The sequence below is a fragment of the Hyperoodon ampullatus genome (genome assembly GCF_949752795.1).
Source record: "Hyperoodon ampullatus genome assembly, chromosome: 19".
In the NCBI taxonomy this organism is placed as follows: domain Eukaryota; kingdom Metazoa; phylum Chordata; class Mammalia; order Artiodactyla; family Ziphiidae; genus Hyperoodon; species Hyperoodon ampullatus.
In genome coordinates, this window is record NC_136932.1 from 18246857 (window position 1) to 18272348 (window position 25492).

The following is a 25492-nucleotide window of genomic DNA, read 5'->3' on the forward strand; positions in this document are numbered from 1 at the left end:
AGCCCTTCTAAAATGACAGTAAAAGGATTTTTTAGGGCTTCCCTGGTGGTGCAGTGGTTAAGAATCCGCCTGCCAATGCAAGGGACATGGGTTCGAGCCCTGGCCCAGGAAGACCCCACGTGCTGCGGAGCAACTAAGCCCGTGCACCACAACTACTGAGCCTGCGCTCTAGAGCCTGCGAGCTACAACTACTGAGGCCGCGTGCCACAATTACTGAAGCCCGTGCGCCTAGAGCCCGTGCTCCGCAATAAGAGAAGCCACCGCAATGAGAAGCCGGCGCACCGCAACGAAGAGTAGCCCCCGCTCACCGCAACCAGAGAAAGCCCACGCGCAGCAACGAAGACCCAATGCAGCCAAAAATAAAAATAAATAAAATAAATAAATTTATTTTTTTTTAAAAAGAATTTTTAAAATGTCTAAACCCACGAGGAGAAAGAATGCGAGAGAAGACAATTGACAGTAGGTTTCAAGTTGTGGATGATGGACGGTGACTGCAGCAGCAGAGCAGGAGCTGAAATGTTTGGTGCCTCAGAGACACGACCCAGGGAGGAGCAGTGTGGGAAGCCTGGTGTCCTCAAAGCGGGAGTGCGGTCTGGGCCTAAAGACAGAGGGATTAACTGAGAGTCTGTATTGGGAGAAATTCAATTCTCCAAGTTACCTGTCCACTTGTACAAACCAGAGAGTACTTATCCCCTCTGCCCACGTGAGCGCAGAGGTTGATGCTCCAGAGAAATCAAACCGGAGACTCTAGATGAGGAACCTCAGGTGGAGCGAAGGGGGCAGTGTAACCCGGGCTGAAAGGGGGATTCATGGACGTCTGTATGCTCAAGGGGAAATCCCATAGCCTGAGATCAGGCCAGGCGCACGGTTGGAGGACTTCCCTCTGGGAGAAGGAACAGTGTTGGAGACAGGCCCGCAGTTGCTAGCGTTTGGCAGTCCCTCAAAGCAAAAGCTAGATGCTACCCCAGCTAATATGATCAGTACTAGTCCAGAGGCTTGCTTGTGTCCACAAAGCTTCCATCATCTTTTTATTGCCTCAACTTTTATATTTTTTATTTTGAAATAATTATAGATTCATAAGAAGTTGCAAAAATGATACAGAGAGGCCCCCTGCACCTTTCATCCAGTTTCCCCCAATGGTTACATCGTACATAACCACAGACAATAGCAAAACCAGGAAATTGACATGTACACGATGTGTGTACAGTTCTATGCCATTTTATCACATGTAGCTTCATGTAACCACCTCAGCAGTCGAGGTACATGACTGTTCCATCACCACAAAGATTTCCCTGATGACTCATTTTAAAATAGGAATGGACAGCCAAGGATCACAGCATATTCAGAAAGCTCCCAACATGAAGGGTAAAGGCTAGAACAAGCAAGAGAAAGATGTGTCAGAGGAAGCAGTTGATACTGCGAACAGAAGAAACCCTCAGAACACATAGTGAATAGCCTGAAATAAGAGTCAGTATTTTGTCAATGAAATAAAACAGGATGCTATAAAAATCAGAACAAGAAATAATTTTTGGAAATTAAAAACATATTAGAAGAAAAGAGTTGACAAAGACTCCCAGGAAATACAATAAAATATCTGACATCTAGGAGATCTATAAAGAGAGAAAGGGAAGATGAAGGGCAGAAATGTATCAAGGAAATCGGAAATGTTTCCAGAATTGAAGATCACAAGGTTCCAGGATGGTGAATGGAAAAAGTCCTAACTGGCACATCGTGTAATTCCAGAACACTGGGGATAAAGCTTCCAAAGAGAGAAAACAGTGGCATAAAAAAGATTGGGAATGAAGATGCATCGGATTTTCAACCTCCTGGGAAGCCGGAGCAATGGAGTAGGTTTCCAATCTGACATGGTAGATTGAGCTAACATAGAACCACTCTTACTACAGTCACTTAGAAGTGCTATGTAAAATACAACAAACATTTTAAATGTAGCTAAGCATATAAGAAAGAAAAGGGATAACAGGACACCAGAATCAAAGAGGGACCCTAAAACCAGAGCAGAATAGGCTGCTGATGTTGTAGCAGCCCTGGGGGGTGTTTATTGGGCCCTGAAACAGGCCCTAACAATAATAGAAGTCTGGATTTTAATGAAAATGTATAGAATTGAAATAGAAATCCCCTCAAAGGGCTATTCCCTGGTAAAAGGGGGAAAAAAAAAAGATGTGACAAAATCTACCCCATGAAGCCAGAGAAATGGCGAGGAAGTTTATCACTGCCCCACACCATGAGGTGTTAGGGGAAGTCTCCCATGAGCGATTGAAACATCTCAGTTTGAGATCTGTAATTATAATACCCACTTTCAGGAATCCCCAAGCCAGCACCAGGCTGGTGATACTCCTGGAGGTCCTTGCAGAAAGAAAAGCAAAACTTTTGTAGAATGACCCTTCCACAACGCAGGCCACTTGGAATCCTATGATTTCCACAAATGATGAGCTCGTGCTGAGAAATTACTAAACATACAGAAAAATCATAAGGAAGAGTCAGCTGTCACAACAACAGGAGGATTTCCAACATTTTAAAACTTCAGATAATGAGATTAAATATAATTTAAAGTTTAAAGTGATTGAAGGGCTTAAAGAAAGAATAGAAATCAAGGAAAGAATAAGATACAGTACGTTTTAGAGACTGTTTTTTAGAAGAGCCAAATAAAATCTCTACAATGAAAACTCTAATCATTGCATAAAAATCCCAGTGGAAATGTTAAATAGCAGAATAGACACACCACAAGAGAGAATTATATGAACTGGAAAATAGATCTGAAGAAGTTAAGTAGAATTAGCACAGAGATCCAGAGAGATGGTATAGATGGTATTGAGGGAAGGGAAGTACCAAGCTCAGAGGATGGGAGGAGGGGCCCAGGCAGAGTCGGATGGAGTTCCCAGAGGGATCAAGAGCATCTTAAAAGCAGCTTGAGAGGAAAAGACAGATTACTTCCAAGGTTCAGCAGTGATACTCAGCAAATGTCTAAGTTGTAATAGTGAGGCCAGACCACGATGGGATAAAATCTTCAGTGTGCTGAGGAAAATAAGCTTAGTTTTCAGTGACCAGCTTATCATTCTATAGTGAGAACAAAATACAGGCATTTTTCACCGAAAGAAAAACTAAGTTCATTCACTCACAGACCTTCATTGTACTTCAGGAAGAAGGAAACTAAACCCAGGAGAGAGAGACAAAAAGAAATGGCGTACAGATACGGCAGAAATGTGTGGTAGAGCTAAATCATCATTAACTTATAAAACGGTGATCATTACTGACTTGAGGAGAGTTAAAAACTGAAATCCTGACAAACAATCAGTGGAAATGAGAGAGCGGATTATCCGAATTAACACATTCTAAGATCTTTGAACTGTTTGGGAAGAGTGGGAGGGATATTGATTTGCTTTAGATTTTCTGAGTCAAGTAGACATATTAAAATGTTAAGGATAGGGCTTCCCTGGTGGCGCAGTGGTTGAGAGTCCGCCTGCCGATGCAGGGGACGCGGGTTCGGGCCCCGGTCCGGGAAGATCCCACATGCCTGCAGAGCAGGCTGGGCCTGTGAGCCATGGCCGCTGAGCCTGCGCGTCCGGAACCTGTGCTCTGCAACGGGAGAGGCCACAACAGTGAGAGGCCCGCGTACCGAAAAAAAAAAAAAAAAAAAAAAAAAAAAAAGTTAAGGATAGAGATAGGATTGGAAGCCTTCAAACCAATAGAGGGGAAATATCCAGAATTATAAAAACGAGGTCATTTCACTAGAAAAAAGAACAGAGAAAAAATGTGGTAGGCAGAAAGCCCTAAAGGTAACAGAAATAAATCCACACGGATCACAATGAATATAAACAGAGCAAAAGTGCCAGTTAACGACAGGCCTCCGGTTGGAAGACAAGCCCTCGATGTTCTGTGGGAGTTTCACATCCAGCCAATTACCTGACGAGTTCTTCTCAGGCCTGCAAGGACTGGAAAAACGTGCCTCCTGTGGACCTTTCTCCAGAAGCTGGTGGGAGGTGTGCTTCACCAAGACAAGGGAGTTTTCTGGGATCCAGGAAACGAGATTCCCCCACAGGCAGGCTGTGGGAGAGGCAGGCTGGAATTCCGCAGGAGAGAGATCTCCAAGGAAGAGAGAGAGCCCAGAGTCACCCGATGGATTGTTTGAGCGTGTTTGGAAAAGTTAGGGATAGCTATTTGATAGAATTCTCAATCTGTACACGGGTTGTGTGTATCCACAGAGCACACTCGGTCCAGCTGCGGGCCACATTTACTCCATTCCAGCACATTCAGGTTGTTTCCGTCAAAGCTGCAGAACTGTCGGAAGGATGGACTCAAGGTAGGGGTTGTCAGGGGACGGGTAAGAAACAGGAGGTCAGTAGGTAATGTCCACAATTAATAACTTAGGAATTAGAGGTGCAAGCATATTGTTTATGTATATGGGTAAATACTCAAACTGCTAAGAAACTAGGAAGTGGTTTTCTCAAGGGAGTGCTATTGAGACAGTAAGACAGGGCATTGCTGTTTTGTGTTGTTAAGCCCTTTGGAACTCTTTGATTTTTTTTTTTTTTTTTAAAGAATTTACTGGTTTAAACCAACACTGTTCAATAGAAAGTGGCCTCACTTTCTATTGAAAGTTTTTTTTTTCTCATGGCCTCAATTTTTTTAAATGTAAAAAGGAGCAGGTGAAATTAATTTTAATATATTTTATTTAAGCCAGTATAGAGCCAAGACATTGTTTGAACATATAACGGATGTAAAAAACATTAATGAGGTAGTTTGCATTCTTCGTAGTAAGGCTTTGTAATCCTCTCTGTGTTCCAGCACATCCTGATTCAGACGTCACATTTCAAGTGCTCAGTTGCCAGATGTGGCTGGTGGCTGCCCTGCTGGGCAGGGCGGGTCTGACCCAGGAAGGATGGAGGGTGTCTGCTCCGTGAGGGTCTTTAACGATATGCAGATCGACATTCAAGAAGCCCGTTCTGGAGAGTAATTTCTGACCCTGGTTTCTTCCTTTAGCCCAGACACCCCTACTTTAAATTCTCCACTGACATTTAGAACTGTTCCATATTCCCAGGAAAGTCATAGACTTGACGGCAGAAATTACAGTCCTAAGCTTCTCTCCTGGAAGTTGTTTCCCTCTTTCCTCATAGATACTGTTTCTAGCACTGCTCTGAACCTTCTCAGATTTCTCCACATTCTCTTAGTGTAGTGATCAAAACTGGACTTAATATTGTCGAAAGGCTGACTGACTCAAAACAGAACAGCAGGACAGATGGCCTCACCTTTCCAGGTAGCACTTGCTTGTTCTTGCTTGTTCTCCGAAATAGTGTCGTTTTCGCTTGTCAGGTCACTGTCCTCTGTGTGGAGCAGCTCTTTTTCTGAAATGCTTCTTTCTCTTGGCTTTGTGAGCATCAGGAACTTGGGGTGTTAAGATTGAAGGCTGAAGTATTACTGTTTTAAAGTCTGTTTCTTAAGTGGTTATTCTACCTGGATTTCTGGAACTCAACCCTCAGATTTCAGTCAGTGGAAAGCTGTGAAGGGTTTTTTTGTCATTGTTGTTTTTTATTTTTGAGTGCGTTGGGTCTTCGTCCTGTGGGCGGGTTTTCTCTGGTTGTGGCTAGCAGGGGCTACTCTTCGTTGCGGTGCGCAGGCTTCTCACTGCAGTGGCTTTTCTTTTTTTTTTCTTTTAAGAAGATGTTGGGGGTAGGAGTTTATTAATTAATTTATTTATTGTTGCTGTGTTGGGTCTTCGTTTCTGTGCGAGGGCTTTCTCTAGTTGTGGCAAGCGGGGGCCACTCTTCATCGCGGTGCATGGGCCTCTCACTATCGCGGCCTCTCCCGCTGCGGAGCACAGGCTCCAGACGTGCAGGCTCAGTAGCCGTGGCTCACGGGCCCAGTTGCTCCATGGCATGTGGGATCCTCCCAGACCAGGGCCCGAACCCGTGTCCCCTGCATTAGCAGGCAGACTCTCAACCACTGCGCCACCAGGGAAGCCCACAGTGGCTTTTCTTGTTGTGGAGCACGGGCTCTAGGCGCACGGGCTTCAGTAGTTGTAGCACGTGGGCTCAGTAGTTGTGGCGCACGGGCTTAATTGCTCTGCGGCATGTGGGATCTTCCCGGACCAGGGCTCGAACCCGTGTCCCTGCCAATCCCCTGCATTGGCAGGCGATTCTTAACCACTACGCCACCAGGGAAGCCCGAAGGTTTTTTTTTTAAGGGTGCTAGGATTGATTTGTGTTTTGAAGCTATTGGTAATCCCCTCCCTCCCATTTCTTTCATTATCCTATTTTTTTATATAACTCTCCTGAGAATCAGGAAAGGTCTGTAGAATCAGTGGGTTTTTCCACTCCACACACACAAGCGCGCGCGCCCCGTTGCCCTTTTCCTTGCTTCTCTTCCCACTTCCCACCCCTTCCAAAGAAGACTCAGTTTTCATAAAAGCCACCGCTGTGTAAGCCTAGTCTTAAAGCTCTGTTAAAGCTTGAAGTGAAGGAAGCACATCAGGGTGATAACAAGTAGGGCAGGGCAGGCGTCTCCCCATCCTCCAGCCTGCTGCTGGGTCTCCATCCCACTCCTCCAAGACCCTGGAAAAGGCACCGGCCTGCGGGCCCTGAGCACCACCACTCGCGGTGTCTGCGCCTGTGGACATCCGTCACCCCCGGAACTGTCATTTTAGACGGGGGGGCCGCCGGGGGTGGGGAGGGGAGGGGAGCTGAGCCTCTGGGCCAAGCCGATGACTGCAGTCCGTGTGCGCAGACTTGTGTGTGATGGGACCCTGCCCTTGAGCCGCGGGTGGTCTGCTTGGGGGAGCAGCTCACGTATGCGGAGGTGGCTGCCAGACGAGGGTCTCTTGCTGGGAACTGGCTGCTCATGACGTTTGGGGCTGAAGGGAAGCGGGCGCAGCGGGAGCGGAAGCCGGGCCCTGCGGCCTGCCTGCGCCCGGAGAGGGCAGCGGGGGTGGCCTGGCGGCCGGACTCCGGGGTGCCCGTGGGACACCAGCCTCGTGGAGCTGCCAGGCTCTGGCTCTCGCATGGCCGGGCTGGAGGCACCTCCCTGGGTACCTCGCAGCCTGGACTCTCCAGACTGCCCCTCAGCAGCTGCCGCCACACCTAACTTGAAAGTCTCAAAAAGAGGCCCTTGCCCATCCCGCGTCCCCTCCACCTGCCTCTTCCTTTCTCCTCCCACCAGCCTCTCTGGTCCCTGCTTCCTGGGTGGCCAGTTGTCCTCCAGCGTGGGCGTTGCTGACCACTGCTTTCGGCCACCTGTCCCTGTTCCCGCGGGTCCCCCTGCAGCCTCCGCCCTGGGGGACGTGTTTGAGTGCTGTCTGTTTCCCGGGCGCTGTGCTGGGGCCGCCCCGTGCCAGGCAGGGCTGGTGAGCAGGGAGCAGCAGCGCTGGACAGGCGGTCAGAGAAGGGCTTCCTGAGGGGGTGACGCCTGGACAGAGGCTTGAGTCAGCTGTCTGGGCAAACGTAAAGGCCGTGATTGTCGCCGTGGCGGCCCCTTGTGTGTAGCTGCTTGTTGCACTTCCGCGCCCCCCCCTTCTCTTGGCTCCTCATGGCCTGGTGTTTTGCTAGCACCAGGCACAGCGTTTGGCGTCCTGGTAGGTATGCAGATTGTTGAATGAGTGGGTGGATGGGTGGATGATCCACTGTCGATGGAGTGAGCAGCACATGACAGGTGTCAAAGGAAGCAAACCCAGACTTCCTACAGGGCGGGCTCTGCCCTTGCCGAGCCCCTGAGAGAGGAGAGGCAGGTCTGAAGCCCAGGCCTGAGGAAAGCCAGGTTCACCTTAAACACCTTCTGTCATGCCCTCTCCCTGTGTGGTGCATTTCACAGCTTCGTATATTACCTGCCATTTCAGGGTAGTTCAAACTACTGATGGGTGAAGTAAACTCTGAAATTGCTGGGAGAGCATAAGCGGGGTGGGCATGGGAGGGCAAGAGAACTACCATTTCCATTACTTACCACATGCCACGTACATCCTGGGGCTTAGATCTCAAAACCATCTCCACAGGCCTACTGTCACCTTCATGTGGCTTGGTTGGACCTTGAAGGATGGACCGTAGCAGAGTCCTTGAGGGCGTCTGGATACACCTGCGGGAGGTGGGAAGGATTCTTCAGATATGCCAGTCTGGGGTTGTCTTCTGGTTCTTCTTTAGATTTCTGGTCCAGCAGCCTGTTGGCCAGCTCTGAGGCCCCAGGGATTAGAGAAATAGGGACAGCCCAGGTAGGAGAGATAGGAAGGCTGAGATGTTTATAGTAAAAGGTGTACTGCGGGCTTCCCTGGTGAAGCAGTGGTTAAGAATCCGCCTGCCAATGCAGGGGACACGGGTTCAAGACCCGGTCTGGGAAGATCCCACATGGCGCGGAGCAACTAAGCCTGTGGGCCACAACTACTGAGCCTGTGCTCTAGAGCCCGCGAGCACAACTACTGAGCCCACGCACCTATAGCCTGTGTCTTGCAACAAGAGAAGCCACCGCAATGAGAAGCCTGTGCACCGCAACGAAGAGTAGCCCCCGCTCGCGGCAACAGGAGAAAGCCCATGCGCAGCAACAAAGACCCAACACAGCCAAAGATAAATTTTAAAAAGAAAAAAAAAAAAGGTGTACTGCGTACCCCTGGCAAGTCTCCAGCCCTTCTCAAGCAGGTGTGCTGACACCCTAGTGCGTCCATTGTAATGCGTTAGTGTATCTCAGTGGTGCTGATCACTACCATCCTTAGGAGAGCAGAAAATGGTCACCTTCCATGCTCTGGTGGCTTAGATGACGATGACGCTGGCGTTTCAGTCTTTGGAGGGGTTGTGACCGTGCAGGCCCGAGCTGAGTCTACAGTGCCAGTAGGTGTTTCCTCCTCACCTCTCTCCAGTGGGTGGTGGTGAGTCCTTTCCACTTTCCCAGCCATGCCAGTTACCACGACTCAGCCCAGAAGCGGACTGCTAAGTATTTGTGCTTCATTTTGTTAGAAATCTTTGCTCAGAAAGCTGGCTACCTGATCCTTCCCGGACCTAATTCTAGTGACATGGGGTGACTGAGAAAAGGAAGGCGTGACTGTCAAGGTTGGCACTGGGGAGTGGCGGGGCAAGCCTGTCTGTGTGGCTCTCAGTGGCTGTGGCATCGACAGTGGGGACCAGGCAGATCCAGAAGGCTGTCAGCGATTTGTGACCAGCTGGCTGTTAAGACCGTCACTCAGTGATGCGAGACCCTGGCTCGCTTTCCATCCTAGGGGTCTCCTTGGCTTCCTGTGCCTTCATCAAGCTCCTGCTTCTGGGGTGGGGGGCGGGCAGGGGATGTTTGCAGCACCCACCCCAGTTTGTCTTGGAAAGATGTAGTTTTGGAATTGAGGAAAGCAGAGGACCAGCATTGTTCTGACACAGTCATTCTGGGGAGGGTCATGAAAGCTCCTGCCCCTCTGCTGTGGATCCCCCTTACCTGCCTGGGCGCGGCTCAGGGAATGGGTGGGGTGGGGGCTCTGAGCCCACAGGTATGATGAAAACAAAACTGCATAGGGAGATGAGCCACCCTGCTCCCACACCCCACCTCAGTGAGAGCCTGACCCCTGAGGAAGGACTCGGCCTTGGACCAGGGGTCTGGTGTGTTATTTTTACTGTCTTTTCCTCCCATATTTGCATTTTTAAAAATAGCAGTGCTGAGTGAATCCCTTTCAGTCTGAGTCTGCTTCGGAAGGTAGGGTGTATTTTGCAGAGAGCGTGGCTATTGGTTAGCAGCTGATTCTCAGTTTGGGAGCATGGACCGCGGGAGCCGCAGACGTTCTGGGTGGAGATGAGGCTCGGTGTCATGAGCCACTGCGGGGATGAGTCCCCAGCTCTGCTGACTAGAGGTGACATCGTTTTGAAGATGATGTCATTTTTCTGTGGGTTTGAAGAGGGGAAGGTGAAGAAAAGGGAGCGGGAGCGTCTGTGAGCCGAGGTCCTTGCAGTCATCTTGGAGGGTTTGGATCAAGCAGTGACTCGCCTTCCTGCCAGGGCAGTTCTTTCTCAGACTCAGAGTTCTTACAGGAGAAAAGAGCCACATCTGATGCACCAGTTCCGTCCCATCCAGGATCCCAGCTCTAAAAATCACGTTCTTGTGGCCGCAGCATGGGCCTAGGAGCTGCCTTCCTGCCTGGAAGTCTTTATGGTGGGAAAACCGTGTCCCCCAGGTGTCCAGGATGTGTACTGGCAGGTTCTGCTCTTTGCCACCTAGGCAGCAGCTGGTCTGGGTCAGGTCACAGGGCTCTTGGTCAGCAGGGTCTGGGGCTTTGTTCTTGGTGTCTGTCTGGAAGCTGATCTAGGCCAGGGTCTGGACCACCTGAGCAGAGGTCAGAGTTGGGGCCACATCGTTTAGGGGACCTGGTGCCTGTGTGTGTGTTCAAGGGCTGAACCGCAGGAGGAGTGTGTCAGGGATACTGAGGGCCGGGTATGAGCTGAACCTCACTTTGTTCATTATTTTAATCCACCTTGCTTTTGCATCTTGATCCCCAGATTTTTATCTTTAAATTTAAAAAAAATTAAAAACAAATGTCCCGAGGCTTCCCTTGTGGCGCAGTGGTTAAGAATCTGCCTGCCAATGCAGGGGACACGGGTTTGAGCCCGGGTCCGGGAAGATCCCACATGCCACGGAGCAACTAAGCCCGTGCGCCACAACTACTAAGCCTGCACTCTAGAGCCCACATGCCACAACTACTGAAGCCCGTGCACCTAGAGCCTGTGCTCCGCAACAAGCGAGGCCACGCAATGAGAAGCCCGCGCACCGCAACGAAGAGCAGCCCCCGCTCACCTTAACTAGAGAAAGCCCGCGCGCAGCAGTGAAGACCCAATGCAGCCAAAAATGAATAAATAAAATTTAAAAAAAACCCAAAAAACAAAAAAACACAAATGTCTCTAGTAGTCCTATTTTGTTTTAGAAGAAAGGGAAGCATACTGGTTGAAGTAGAGCTGTTTTTACCAGGCTGGTTATCTGACTTGCCCAGCGAACGTTAAGAAATAGATTCCTGGCTTCACCCAGAGATTCATTCAGTAGGTTTGGGGTTAAAAAAAAAAAATCAGGAATGTGTATTTTTGAAAGAGTTCTGAGGGTTCTGATAGTTGCCTTAAAACCTAGTCCTCCTCCCAAGGGGCCTGTCGAGGCTGCCTCCGTTCTTCTTCATAATCCTTTGCTATTTCAACACTGATGAGTTTCATATCTGGACTTCTCCACTCTGGTTTTATGGGGCCGTGGGATGGTTTCCATCAGTTTCCCTTCCAGACCAAACATAGCGGTGTGTGTCGGCCAGAACGCTACCTTGCAGTCGCTGATTTTAGGGCTTGATGTCTAGAGGTGGGCGTCCAATAGTTCAAATACATTTTATCTTTTACCTTCAGGAAATGTGTCCTCCTTCAGATTTGTGATAATATGAATTCTGGCTGAGAAGTCCTTCTACGTCGGACCTAGAGGAACTCGGAGGAAGGAAGGAAGGAAGGAAGTTTCGTGCTTAATCATACAGAAAAGAGAATCAGGCCAGGGCCTTGCGTGCTGGTGTCTGTTCACTGGTCACCCCCTCCCCAGACGGCTCAGGGGCGCCGTGGGGCAGTGAGGCTGGCCTGGTGCCAGGAGGCGGACTGGGGAGAGGCTCACTTGGTGCGTGCCAGCCCTGTGCCCACCCCTGGCACATTGTTTCCAGGACCCTCCTCCTGAGGGGGCTGTGAGGCCTGGACGAGGTCTCTGAGGCACTCGGATGCTCCTTACCCTTCCCTCCCTCCCTCCCTCCCTCCACGCTCACCCGGGCCTGAGAGCACCTCCTGCTGGCCCCCTGGCCCATGCGGTGCCACCTCCTCCGATCGCACCTCCTCCAGGCAGGCACCTTAGTGCCACCCCGCCATCCAGCTGAGTGCACCCTCTCCCACTCACTCTGGTTCTCTCTTAGCTGTATCTGCTCATCGCTGAGGTGGGTGTGTCTGCAGTCATTAAGAGGGGAGGAGAATTTTGACCCTATAAACAAGAAGGTGGTAATTTGCATACTCTCAGATTTCCTGTGGGTTTTCTTGAAATAGCTCCCCGATTCTAAAATCCTTTCAATTTGTAAAAGGCTTTTTTAGTAATGACATCTAACTCAAGAGGCACCTGTACGTTAATTTTTTTTTAATAAATTTATTTATTTGTTTGTTTTTATTTTTGGCTGCGTTGGGTCTTCGTTGCTGTGCGCAGGCTTTCTCTGGTTGCGGCAAGCAGGGCCTACTCTTCGTTGCGGTGTGCGGGCTTCTCATTGCAGTGGCTTCTCTTGTTGCAGAGCACGGGCTCTAGGCGCGCAGGCTTCAGTAGTTGTGGCACGTGGGCTCAGTAGTTGTGGCTCACGGGCTCTAGAGTGCAGGCTCAGTAGTTGTGGCACACGGGCTTAGTTGCTCCGCAGCATGTGGAATCTTCCTGGGCCAGGGCTCGAACCCATGTCCCTTGCATTGGCAGGCAGATTCTTAACCACTGCGCCACCAGGGAAGCCCTGTACATTAATTTTTGCATCTTGTTTCTGTCTTTGTAGATGTTATTTTGTGTACTTGTTTTCTCCAGCTGAGCTCTAAGTTCCTGGGGAGAGAAACTGTAAGGGGCCTGGTCCAGGCTTTGCCCTGGTGCTCCTGTCCCGGGGCCTTCTCAGGCCGTGTGCACCAGCGCCATCTTTTCCTTTCAGCCACCCCCCTTGGGGGTCTCTGGAGATTCACTTTGCAAATGGAATACCCATGTGGCCCCTCGGCAGGGACAGATGCTGGGCAGGTAGATTCCAGGGCTTCTGGAGACGTTGCAGGGGATGAGCTCTGGAGCTGGAAGGGCCCAGAGCTTGTCCAGCCCAGGGCTGCCCATGCCAGGTGATGCCCAGGGAGGTGACAGGACTTAGCGCATGCAGCTGGGGAGTGGCAACACCGTGGCCTCTGCAGGACCTGGCTCTTGGGCCGTATGGCCAGCCGCAGCCTCGTCTCACTGTGCCTGCAGGGCTGGAGGGATGCTTCCTCCCAGCCTCAGGAATTCTGCTTTTTCATGGTCAGTCAGGTTTTTAGGACTTAACGGTCAATCCAAGAGGTAATAGCGGCCCCCAGGAGCCATTTGGTCTGTGCCAGAGTTGCCAGGCCAGTTGGTGCTTGAGTGATACCCTGTACCCTAGGATGGGTATCCATTTCATGCCTTGAAATAGTAACCACAGGTGTTTGAGAAACAAGCAGAGGTTGGTGTGGGTTCAGGGAGGCTGTGTTTCTCCCTCATGGGGTCCCTTATAGTTGAGAGTGGGCTTGACCTGCCCCACTGGACTCAGATATAGTCCCTTTTAGCTATTTCTCCTCCCTTACTGCCTTTAAAATGCCAGTCAGAATAACCAGGATTTGGAGATAAGTATCAAAATCACTTGAGGAACTTTTTCAGAATGCCTGTTTTCAGAATACCATCCTGGGGACTGTGGGCAGTGAGCCTGGGGTGGGGCCCTCCTTCCATCTTGATGCCCCTCTGTTAAGAGCCACTGTTACGTGAGGACAAGGTGATGTGCATGTGGGTCACCTGGAGACCTTGTTAACCTGTGGATTCTAAGGCAGCTGGGCTGGGGCCTGGGAGTCTGCATTTTCAGCGAGATCCAGGACGATGCCCCGGGGTAGAAAGGGCTGTGCAGAGGGCCACGCACGCCAAATGAGGAAGGACACTAGCAGATCCACGGCTCTGGAATCCTGGCGCCAGGTGGCCTAGGACAGGTCACTTACCTCTCTGAGCCTCCAGCCTCCTCTGTGGAATGAGAGCTACCACAGCAGTACCTCCACGTGGGGCTTTCCCCTGCACAGCATGGGCTCCATGAAGGTCTATTTGTGGGATTACCAGCCTGGGTCATCGTTCTGTGAACTCATCTGACATCAGACACGTGGGGGTTATGGTGGGGGTCTGGAAGGCAGTGTTGGGCTCTGTCTGCACCTGGACCATGGGCTTGCTCTCTGCTTACTCCTGGGGATGGATGCCCAGCAGCCCGGCCATGAGAACAGACAGGAAGTCATGCTGTTTACTCTTCTACCTTTTAGTCATACCTCTTGAGTAGGGAGGCCTTCTCAGTCTAACGCTGCCTGTCTGTACCCTCCTTTCTAATCCGGGAGTCCTGGGCTGTTTTGTCGTTTTTAGAGCCAGGTTGATAAGCCCGGGGCCAAGACACTGGGTGTAGTGCTGGGTTCTTTCTCCTTGCCATCTCTTGCTACTGGAACGCATATGCTGCACCCCAAACACTGCAGCATCTGCAGAGACCCAGCTCTGCTGCCTGGGCTCCAGCTGGCCTGGTGCCAGGCACAGCTCCCCGGTCCTTCCCCCTCACTGAGCAGGCAGTTGGACTCAGTCCCCTTGGGCAGGCTGTGCCTCTGGACCATTTCAGCAAGCTGGCAAGCCGCAGCTGCAGTTTCCAAGCAGTGATGCAGTCATGCTGCATTGCCGGCCCTGATTACAGGCTTCAGGACTGTGGTGTGCCATCAGAGAGAGGGGTCCCTGGGGACAGGGATACCCCTGGGGGTTGAGAGTACAGAGGCCTGGCCAGTTTTCATCTGCAGGGGTCAGGGGATGGCATCCCTTGCTGCATCTCTGATGCACATTTCCTTTGCAGCCTGGCCCTTCCCGCCTTCCCCCACCTGCCATTTGGAAACAGGAATCTTTGTCTCTCTACCCAGCTCGGCAGTGTATTTACTTGTATAAATGTTTTGAGGTATTTTCATTTTGTCTCCCCCATCTAAATGTAAGTTCTGTAAAGCCAGGACACGTATCTATGTGTTTGTATTCTTGTCTCATTCTGAATCTATGGAAAACACTAAAAAACTATTGAATTGATTGACCCCAGTCTTTGGTTTTAGCAGAGCTTCTGTTGAATGGTTTCTGTAGCGCGTGATTGACAGAATTTTCCAGTTAGGGGCACCAGCCGTTTGTCTTTTCTTCCACTGCCCAGGCATTTCCAGCTCTCCTCCTCCCCCTGGCATGTGAGGCCCTCTGGCCATTTGTGTTTGCTGGTAAAACCTTCGATCCTCAGGTGGGCAGCTTGCTGATGGCTGGATTTTTAGGGACTCAGTCACATGATGGTCAACTGCTCTGAGAAAGTCATTACACTGGCATTCGCTAGACTCACTGGCCAGTCATATCCCCAAATCCATTCAGAACTGGAAGTTGGAAGAGGAGCCCAGCTCCAACCCACAGTTAGTACCATTTCCTGCCACTCCCAGGTTCACTCTTCTGAAGGCTGACTTACTGACATTTTAAGTAATGTCAGAAAGAGTTAAAAGTTCCCCACTCCCACAGTATCTGTGTGTGAACGTTTAGATCCTAGGGTTTTTGATTGTTTGCTTGTTTGGGGCTCTAGACCAGCTTCTGACGAGAAGAGATGTCTCGCTTTGCTTGTAACTGGCTGAAGCCCTAGCCAGAGGGAGCCAGCAGAGCAGGTAGGCAGGGGTGGGGCCCTCAAACTTCTTGAAAGTGACCCGCCATAGAACATACTATACATCGTGACCCAGGACACATGTATGTTATATATGCGCCTGGAAAAGTGTTCTCAGAACAGTACCTCGGGGCTTCACTGCTGGCGCAGTGGTTGGGAACCCGCCTGCCAATGCAGAGGACACGGGTTCGAGCCCTGGTCTCGAAGATCCCACATGTCGCAGAGCAACTAAGCCCGTGCACCACGACTACTGAACCTGCGCTCTAGATCCTGCGAGCCACAACTACTGAAGTCCACGTGCCACAACTACTGAAGCCTGTGCACCTAGAGCCCGAGCTCTGCAACAAGAGAAGCCACCGCAATAAGAAGCCCACGCGCCGCAACGAAGAGTAGCCTGCCGCAATGGGAGAAACCCTGCGTGCAGCAACAAAGACCCAACAACGAAGACCCAATGCAGCCAAAAGTAAAATAAATCAAAAAAAAAAAAACAAAAAAAAACAGTACCTAGCCTTCCTGTATGTGATACACCCAGTGTTGGCCATGACCCACTAAATTGATCTCATAACCCACTAATGGGTCACAGCCCTCAGTTTGAAAAACACTGCTTGGAAATTCCGTGATGGTCCAGTGGTTAGGACTCTGCACTTTCACTGCCGAGGGCCTGGGTTCAATCCCTGGTCGGGGAACTGGGATCCCTCTGGGCAACTGGCACGGCAAAAAGAAAAAAAAAAGAAAGAAGGAAAAACACTGCTCTAGGGAGCATTCCATTCTAGGATTTCCAAGGCTTTTTCAGAATTCTGCACTGTGGGATAAACTTCCCAATCTGGCATCTTAGCTTCTCTGGCCTCCAAGTTGTATTTGCGTTGGAGGGAGGGAGTTAATATCCCTGGGCCTGCCCTTCCCCTTTCCCCACCCACCTCTATGCCAGATCCTTCTAAATTCCTTAAAGACTGTGTGCATTCCTTATTTTACATTTGTATTCTTCTCTAGCCTTGAATCTATAGGAAGCACTGAAAAAAATTTCAATGACCTCAGTCCAAGGATTAGCAAAGTTCTACTGAATGGCTTCCTCTATTCTCACCCCCTAGACTGAGCTGGGCTTCTCAGCCAGTGACTAGCATGTCCCCCATTCCATCTTGGCTTGGAGTGCAGCTGGGTGGCCACCGCAGTGAGCTGGGGTGCTTGCAGCCAAGTAGACCCAGGGGCAGTGGGACTGGGGCCTTCTTCAGCATCTGCGACCTCGGCTGAGGGAGTGAGAGGGGGTGGTTAGGAGGCCCTGAGGTTTCCCCACCCCACCCCCCATTGACCACTGTCCCAGCTCTAGCTGTATGAGAGGTGGGAGGGATGGTGTTTCTCAGATTCTTTTTACCCCTTGGGAAGTAGCAAGCCTTTAGAAATTTCCAGCACTGGTCTCACCTCATTATATTCCTTTCAGGAATCTGTTCTTTGAGTCCTGGCCTAGGTAAACAGCCTCATCTCCCGTGTGTCTGCTGGCCCTGCCACTCCTCTCTCCTCTCCCTCCCCAGGAAGGGCCTGGCTCAGGCCACTGAACACAGCCCAAACCGGGGGCCACAGCAAGCCGTCCCCCATCTCCCACTCACTTGCCAGGGGCACGGAGTGGGACTGGCAGACAGCTCGTCCTTGCGACCCGAGACTGTGGGTGCTGGTACTCCCATTGTCAGTTGAGGATCTGGTACAGCTCATGTCACTCACCCCCAGGGAAGACTGCGTGGCTTTCTTGCTGTGGGTCCAAAGGACACCCGCCTCTCCTCCCCTGTGTTTTGGCCTTGCCGGAGTTTGACAGGAGATGGCAGTGGTGGGCGGGTGGCTTCCAGCCTTGACGCAGATGCTCAGGCCACTTTAATGGCCCTCCTTTGCCCGTTGTTGGACTTCCTGCCTCTTCCCCTCTCACACTGGGAGCCCTGTTCGTGGATACTGATCTTAGTGACCAGGCATGAAGCCTGCTTTTTTTCCTAAGGTGGGTGCTCAGCCCCCACTGAGCAGGCCAGCCCTTAGGGCCACCCAGTCCTACAGGATGTAATGTTCAAATCCACTTCAAAGTAACTTCTTGTTTCAGCTTCCTTGTATTTTCAACCAATTGATCAGCCTCAGTTTGCCTTTTTCTGTCCTTGGAACATTTTTATATGGTGCATTAGGTTCAGTCGAGAGCCGTGTTAGGAATGAGGGTCGGGACCAGCTCGTCATTCCTGCTGTGCCGTCAGTGCCAGGAGTCAGAGCTGCAGCTCAGGGAAGCAGCGTGCGCCTCGGGCAGCCCGGGGGGCAAGGGGCAGAGAGTGGGCCTCCTGGCCAGGGCAGAGCTCCTTGGAGCTCAAATGGGGGTGGGACGGAAGTGCTCAGCCCCCCTGCCATGTTGCCTTCCCCTGGCGGTGTCCCCCCTCCTCCCTTTGCCACTGAATTGCTTTCCGACTTGGAGCACCTCTTTAACTCAAACTTCAGAAAGGATCTGGAGGGTGATCCTTTCACCCTCCTCTGGTCTCAGCACCACCAGACTCTCCTGGGAACAGCCTCAGGGCTCCTCAGCCTCAGCACTGCTGATGCTTTGGGCCGAATCACTCTCTGCTGTGGGGGGCCGTCCTGAGCATTGTTGGATGTTTAACAGCGTCCCTGGCCTCTCACCACCAGGAGCCCCTCCCCCAGCTGTGACAGCCAAGCGTGTCTCCAGACATTACAGATGTCCTCTGCGGGGCAGAGTTGCCCCCAGTTGAGAACCCCTGGGCTACCTGGTCACCCTACCCAGCCCACAGCCAGATGACGCTTTTTTTTTTTTTTTTTTTTTTTTTTTTGCGGTACGCGGGCCTCTCACTGTTGTGGCCCCTCCCGTTGCGGAGCACAGGCTCCGGACGCGCAGGCTCAGCGGCCATGGCTCACGGGCCCAGCCGCTCCGCGGCATGTGGGATCTTCCCAGACCGGGGCATGAACCCACATGCCCTGCATCGGCAGGCGGACCCTCAACCACTGCGCCACCAGGGAAGCCCCAGATGATGCTTTTAATGTGACCCCTGCTCAGAGACCTGCAAGCGCTCCCGTCACTCAGGACGGACTCTCAGGTCCTTCCCTGGTGCTTTTTCTCTGAGGCCCGAGATGCTTGGCCTCGCCTCCTGCTCCCTGCTGCTCTGTCGCAGCCCTGCTGGCCTCCGCTGGGCGTCATCCAGGCGCACTCTGCCAGGGTCGTCAGGGCGGCTCTTCTGTCTGCTTGGAAAGCTCACTCCCTTAATACACTCAGACCTCTGGTCACATGTCACCTTGGAGCAGCCTTTCCTGGTCACCCTCTCAAAATAAATAACTTGCTCTTGCTCCCCTCCCGTTTCCAGCCTCTCCCCCACACACCCTGGGTAGTGCCTTGGTTTTCTGTATGGCACATAGCACCACCTGACCTGTGTGTGTGTGTGTGCGTGCGCACGCGCGTGTGCCTGTCTGTTTCTCTGCTGCACTAGAATGGAGGCTGAGTCAGAGCGGGGCTTATCTCACCAGTGCTTGTCCTCCCTGAAGCTTGGCTCTCTTCCTCCAGAGCAGGTGCAGGAATCCTCGCCACGCGGGCAGGTGTGTTGTTTGCTACTCCTGTTTCCAGAGGAGGCAGTGGAAGCAAAGGATGTGGGTTCTCGGATTCCACCAGGCACGTCCCGCAGACATGTCACAAAAGTGTCCAAGCACAGGGAGTTATACCCAATCTCTTGTAATAACCTGTAACGGAATATAATCTGCAAAGAACCCACAAAAACAAATCGCTGTGCTGTACACTTGAAACTAACACAGTATTGTAAATCAACTATATGTCAATTTAAAAACATTTTAAAAGTCTCCAAAGTAATGCACGTTCGCTTTTAAAACCACCTGTAGCCCCTCTTCACTCAGACACTTTAACATTTTGGTGGGTTATCTTTCTTGTCTTGCTTTTTTTTTGTTATTCAGAAACCTCTGATAGCTACAGCTCTCCCTCAAGAAATGTTAAACAATAGTTCACCACCTCAGAGGTTGTTCAGAATTCTAGAGCCAATAATGACAGTTAAAATCTATCCACCTTCCACCTCAGATCCCACGCCGGTGACAATTTTTTAAAAACTGCGTCCAGGGTGCGCCTAACCGAAAACGTGGCTCTGTTTCATGGCTTAGTTTCACTTTTCAATCTGGCGTTTTCCTAGAGCAGGCACAGCGCCCTCTGGTGTTAGCCTCCAGTGTCTGGTGCCTGTGATCTGGGTGCCTGATCTCTCAAGGGGGGAGGAGCAGTGGAGGGCAAACTGCTGAGACCCGGTGGTGTCTCCCACCTGGCGGCCTCGGCGGGCGCTCAGGGCCCTGATGACGTCCGCAGGCAGAGGCCACCACAGCCGCCTGCCATGTGCCCCCAAAATGAATAGAGCAGTTGTTGCTTTTATAACCAGGGGAAGAATTACTGTCTTTCAGAGGGTGTGGACCTGCCTGAAATGTGTTTTACTCTATCCCTAAATCTCTCCTTCGCTGGGGAGGGAGGGTTTTTCTGTGGTTAAGCGAATGGACTTGAGCTAGACTGCCTGAGTTGAAGTCCCAGCGGCACCACTTAGGAGCCGTGTGACCATGAACACATGACTTCTTTTCTCTTTGTCTCAGTTTACTTATCTGTAAAGACAATGACAGTCTGCTTATTTCGTGGAGTTGTGGAGGATTTCTCAGGTTAAAACACGTGAAGTGCTAGAAAACTGCATGGAGTGTAATACACACCAGCTGTGCTGTCGCTGTGAGGAGAGGCTTCCAGAGCAGAGGTTCCTTCCAGAGCAGGGGTTCTGAAAGCCTTCAAGATGCAGGGAGCACGTGCCCAGAACAGGGAGAGGTGAGGAGGACGTGGGTAAGCGCTGTTCCGGGGGAGATGCCCGGCTGGAGCGGCTGGCGGATGTGGAAAGAGCAGTGCCCGGTGTGGTGGGACGTGGGCACCTGGGAGGGAAACTGGTGAAAGAGCATGGAGAGGCTTGCAAGTCATCCTCGCCCTCCCAGGCGTCCTGTTCTCATTTTCTGGAATTCCCAAGGAAAAGAAATGTAGCCAGAGGGACTTCCCTGGTGGCGCAGTGGTTAAGAATCTGCCTGCCAATGAAGGGGACACGGGTTCTACCCCTATCCGGGAAAATCCCACATGCTGTGGAGCAACTAAGCCCCTGCGCCACAACTACTGAGCCTGCGCTCTAGAGCCCGTGAGCCACAACTACCGAGCCCACGTGCTACAACTACTGAAGCCCGCGCGCCTGGAGCCCGTGCTCCGCAATGAGAGAAGCCACTGCAATGAGAAACCCGTGCACCGCAATGAAGAGTAGCCCCCGCTCTCTGTGAGTAGAGAAAGCCCGCGCGCAGCGACGAAGACCCAACGCAGCCAAAATAAATTAATTAATAAATTAAAAGAAAAAAAAAGAAATGCGGCCAGAATAGTGGACCCTGCACCCCTCTGTCCTGCCTGCCACTCCGCTCTGCTCTACACTGTCATTGTCGTTGTCGTGCAAGATCAGAAGAGCCTGGAGACCCAGCTTCACGTGGAAGGAGTCAGACTCGGGCAAGAGGCCAAGCGCGGATCAGGAGAGCCACATCCGGGGACACGCTGGCTCACCAGGCCCCCTCCTTGGAACTCGGGGACCTGCCTGCCCCACAGCCTCGCAGAGGTTCTACAGAGGGAGGAAGGAGAAAACCCATCCCTGTCCTTGCCGTGATGCCAGCTTTCACTGGCTGTGTAGTTCCTGCTTCAGCCTCAGAGCAGGAGCCTCAGTTTCCCGTACCCCCTCGGGGGTAGCGAGGCTGGGCCGTGTCCCATCAAAGACTGTGCTGATTTAGGGTCTGCGCTTGGGCCACTCCCTTCCTTTCCTGGCAGCTGTCTCGGGGACTGACACAGACGCTGAGGTTGGGATGATGTGCAGACTCAACTTGGGTCTCTCCTCAAGGTCCCTGAGCCCGCGAGGCAGCCTGTGCCCGCAGCCACAGCTGCTCCAAGCATGGTGTCACCTCCTGCCCCATGCAGCACTGTCCCTCTCCCAGTGGATTTCCCCTCACTGCAACTTCTGGTTTCTGTGGCAACTTGGAAAGATCTGCAGTTGTGGCTTTTTGAAGTCTAAAATGGGAGCAGAGGTTTGAGATAGGGTGGGACAGCACTGAAAATACCATGTCCCACCCGGGGATTTGGGCCCAGAGGGTTATAGGATAGGAGGTTCTTTGAATTAGAAAAATGGCACTGTCATCCCAGCACACCGTTAGCAGAGTTCCACGTGGCCCCTTGCAGCCTCCTGGGATCTTGGATCCTGAGCTCAGGGTCTTCAGCCTGTGCCTAGGGGGCAACGGAGGCCGGTGGAGTAGTCATAGCACTTAGCGTTGGCTGAGCCCTTACTGTGGGCCTGGCGCCTGGTGGCCGTCTGTGCTTTCACTGCCTCGTTAATCCTCTGAGCCACTCACCCCACCTTTTACACGAGCGCTTCGCGAGGCTGCTTTGCAAGGCTGCAGCGCCAGCGCAGGTAAGTGTCCGGTGTGCTTAACACCGGGGCTCCCTCTCGTCTGGAACACGGGCTTGTGTCCCTGTAGGAGCATCTCTGTCACCTGTTGATGGCGGGCCCATTGCTTCCCCTTTAGTTTTTTTTAAAGTCACATCCCACTAATAACAGGGTTTGCTTTAGTCGTTGCCAGGATTTCGGTGCCCTTAAGCGCTTGTCTCCCTTCTCAGTTAGTTCTCCTCTCATGAGGTCACCGTTCCAGGCCCCACGTTCTGCGGTGGAGTGATCTTGAGTGTTCGGTTGGGTGTTTGAGGGAACAGCTCTTCCATCCCCCTAGTTTGGGGTCTTGGAGGTGCCTGAGCCAGGGAGATGGGCAGTCACAGAGATGCACCGGTTCCCAGGACTCAGTGAAGAACCACAGAGGAGCAGCCACAGGTTTGGGGAGCCAGCAAGGAAGATGCACTGGCCCAGTGGAGAAACGTCTCCCGCCTGGGCTGCTGTGGGGCGTCCGGTGCCCGGCAGGGAGAGGGGCTTTGTCGTGGAGGGATGGCTCAGTGCTTGCCGCGCAGTTGGCCAGCCTCCAGAAGCCAGCATCCTGAGAGTCGGTTACTCAGCAGCTCGCAGTCCTCTGCGGGGGCAGTTGATAAGGAGCAGGCTGTGACTGGCCAGGCAGGGTGGCCCAGATTAGAAGGTGGTGAGGCTGATAGCGGCTTCAGGGTGACCCTCGGCCCAGTGTCACGCTCCTCCTCCAGCCCACCCTGCTCAGCACTCGGCAGCAGGGGTGCAGGGCAGGCAGAAGCTGGAAAAAGGATTCCACTCACAGCAAAATGTTTTGCTCTCTGCAGAATGGGCTGTTAAATCTTTATTTTATTTTATTCTATTTTTTCGGTACGCGGGCCTCTCACTGCTGTGGCCTCTCCCGTTGCGGAGCACAGGCTCCGGACGCGCAGGCTCAGTGGCCATGGCTCACGGGCTCAGCCGCTCCGCGGCATGTGGGATCTTCCCGGACCGGGGCACGAACCCGCGTCCCCTGCATCGGCAGGCGGACTCTCAACCACTGCGCCACCAGGGAAGCCCCTAAATCTTTAATTTAAATGAGGCCTTACGTGATCTGTCACGTAGCCACACTTTTCAGCGTGATCAGAGTTACCGCTGGTGAGCACGGTGTTTGCCTTTGGTGCGGGAGGTCGCACCTGGCGTGCTGTCTCCTGATCTGGGTGCTGTTGGAGGGGCGTGTGGGATTTGGCAAAGCCGAGCTCTGGGCTTATGGTTTGTGCGCTTAGCTATACATATGCTACGCTTCACTAAGAGGTAGGGAGAAGACTGTATCCTGTAGTGATTTGGGGGGCCGTGCTCTGACACCTGTGCTCTCTGTTCCAGTTGAAACTAGAGGACCGCTCCGTGGTGCCCCGGGATGTGGTCCGGCACATGCGCTCCACTGTGAGTCCCGCGTCCCACTCGGTGGGGCAGGGTTGGGGGCGGGGGTGGCCTGGGGCAGGTCCTGGCCGGGTCTGCTGGGTGGCCCCACAGGGCGCCTGCCGGGACCTGGATGCCTTCTCCCCCGCAGGACAGCCAGTGTGGCACGGTGATCGACGTGAACATCGACTGCGCCGTGAAGCTTATTGGCACCAACTGCATCGTCTACCCCGTCAACAGCAAGGACCTGCAGCACATCTGGGTGAGCCCACCCCGCCTGCCACCCCCGCTGACCTCCCCTCTCGGGGCTCTGGTTCTCTCCGCGGCACCTTCCCAGGCCGGGTGGCCAAGCCCAGCAGTCAGCTCGCTCCCTGCAGCCTCACCATGCTTCTTGTGAGTCAGCCATTCAGACGCGAGGTCAGGACACGGCTTTACGTCTCCAGCAGAGACTGCTGGTTTCCCTTCTCCTCTAATGCTTTTTTTGGAACAAATTTCTTTTCAGTTTACTTTTTTAATGATTTCAAACTTACTGAAAAGTTGTAGGTACCTTTATCCCCTGCAACATCCAGGTTCCTCAGCTGGTGACATTTCGCTGCATCAGCTCCAGCGCCCTTTCCTCCCTCCTTCCCCACCTCTCTGTACTCCTCTGTCGCTCTCTCTTTCTCACTCTCCCCGCCGCCTTCTCTCCCTCCCTCTTTCTCCCCTCCCCTTTTCTGAAACATTTGAAAGCAAACTACAGGTATGATGCTATATGACCCCTAAATACTACAATGTGTATTTCCCCAAAACAGGAACACTCTGCTGTTTAACCACCATTCAAAGCCCAAAGCGAGGACTTTGACCCATTACTGTCCAATCCACAGACCTCATTCAGTTGTCCCAGCGATCTCCTTTTTCCCCTCTGACCCAGGATTCCATCAGGAGCACACACAAGAATTGTCAGCTCTTTGATCTCCCCCAGTCTGGAGAGGTTCCCCAGTCTTGCTTTGTCTTCCTTATCCCGGGTGACCCTGAGCGTGGGGCCATCTGACGGTGCCCATGACCAGCCTGGGGCCCTGCGTTCTTGGCAGAACTGCCCCAGAAGTGCTGCTGAGCTCTTCACTGGCCTGGAACATCCCACGGCCGCAGGGTGGGGGCATTCCGTTTGCTCCCCAGTCGTCTGGGGCTCTGCCATGTCTCCCCACCGTAAAGTCAGCATTCACCCTGTTGGAAGCGATTCTATCAGTTTTGTGGGGAGATATTCCGGGATTGTGTCAATAACCCGGTACTTCTCAAACCCCCATACATCAGCCTTAGCTTCCATTAACAATTCCCACCTGAACCAGCCAGCACTGTGGTGGCTGCTAAATGGGGATTTTATGACTCCATCGTTGCCTACTTGTTTTTATTAGTTTGGCATTCTACTGTATGGAAGAGCTGTACTTGCTGTCCCATTTATTTATTCACTTTTTACATCAGTATGGATGCAGAGATTCCTGTTTTATTCAGTTGGTTATAACCCATTACTGTCATTATTTGTTTTGTTGCTTGAATGATCCCACATTTGGCCAGTAGGATCCCCTTCAAGCTGACTTCTGTGTCCTTTTGACATATCCCCACCATTTTTTTTTAAACACTTCCTTTCCATCTTGTATTTTTTCTCATCCAGCCTAGAATCAGCTGTTTTTTCAAGGAGCCCTGGTTCCTTTCAGAAAATGGTATTTCAAAAGCCAAGATCTGGATGCACGCTGGGTGCGCTAATTGCTGCTAGGCCCTATTCAGGGCAACACTGGGGAATACATGTATGTCTACATACGTAGACACACACACACGTCTAGATATGTCCGTGCCTGTTCTGTGTGTATAAGATGTATGGGTTCGTCTTGATCCTTCCAGCCCCAGTCCAGCTCTGCAGGCTCCTCCTCTCTTCCCCTTCCTGTTCCTGTATTAGTGAGTGCCGTCCCCAATAGTGAGAGACATGGCTCTTGATATCCTCAGTTTAGTTATTTATTTGCTTAAATCACTTTACTTATTCATCTGTATAACCACCCTCCCCAGCCCGCTCCCACTTATGTGTCCTGTGTCCTTGGGACGCCGTGGGAGGGGAGCTGGGGTGCAGCTGGACTCTCGGGGGAAAGCCTGCTGCAGCAGCTATTAGGTCGGACCTATCTAGAGCCTTCCTCCCGTCTGTACGGCCAAGAGGAATTGGTGCCCTGGACACCAGTGTCATCGGCCACCTCTCACACCCCTCTCCCCTGAT

At 52.1% G+C, this 25492-nt stretch overlaps 1 protein-coding gene across 1 annotated transcript in view; it reads left to right on the plus strand.

Moving 5' to 3' along the window:
* The window catches only part of UBE2O (ubiquitin conjugating enzyme E2 O), a gene marked incomplete at both ends in the record, with an annotated part of 57091 nt that overhangs the window by 22163 nt on the left and 9436 nt on the right, over nucleotides 1-25492 (plus strand). Inside the window, 2 exons of the mRNA XM_079726151.1 lie at nucleotides 23218-23277; nucleotides 23405-23515. Coding sequence (XP_079582277.1) covers nucleotides 23218-23277; nucleotides 23405-23515 — 171 coding nt within the window. The remainder of the gene's footprint in view (nucleotides 1-23217; nucleotides 23278-23404; nucleotides 23516-25492) is intronic.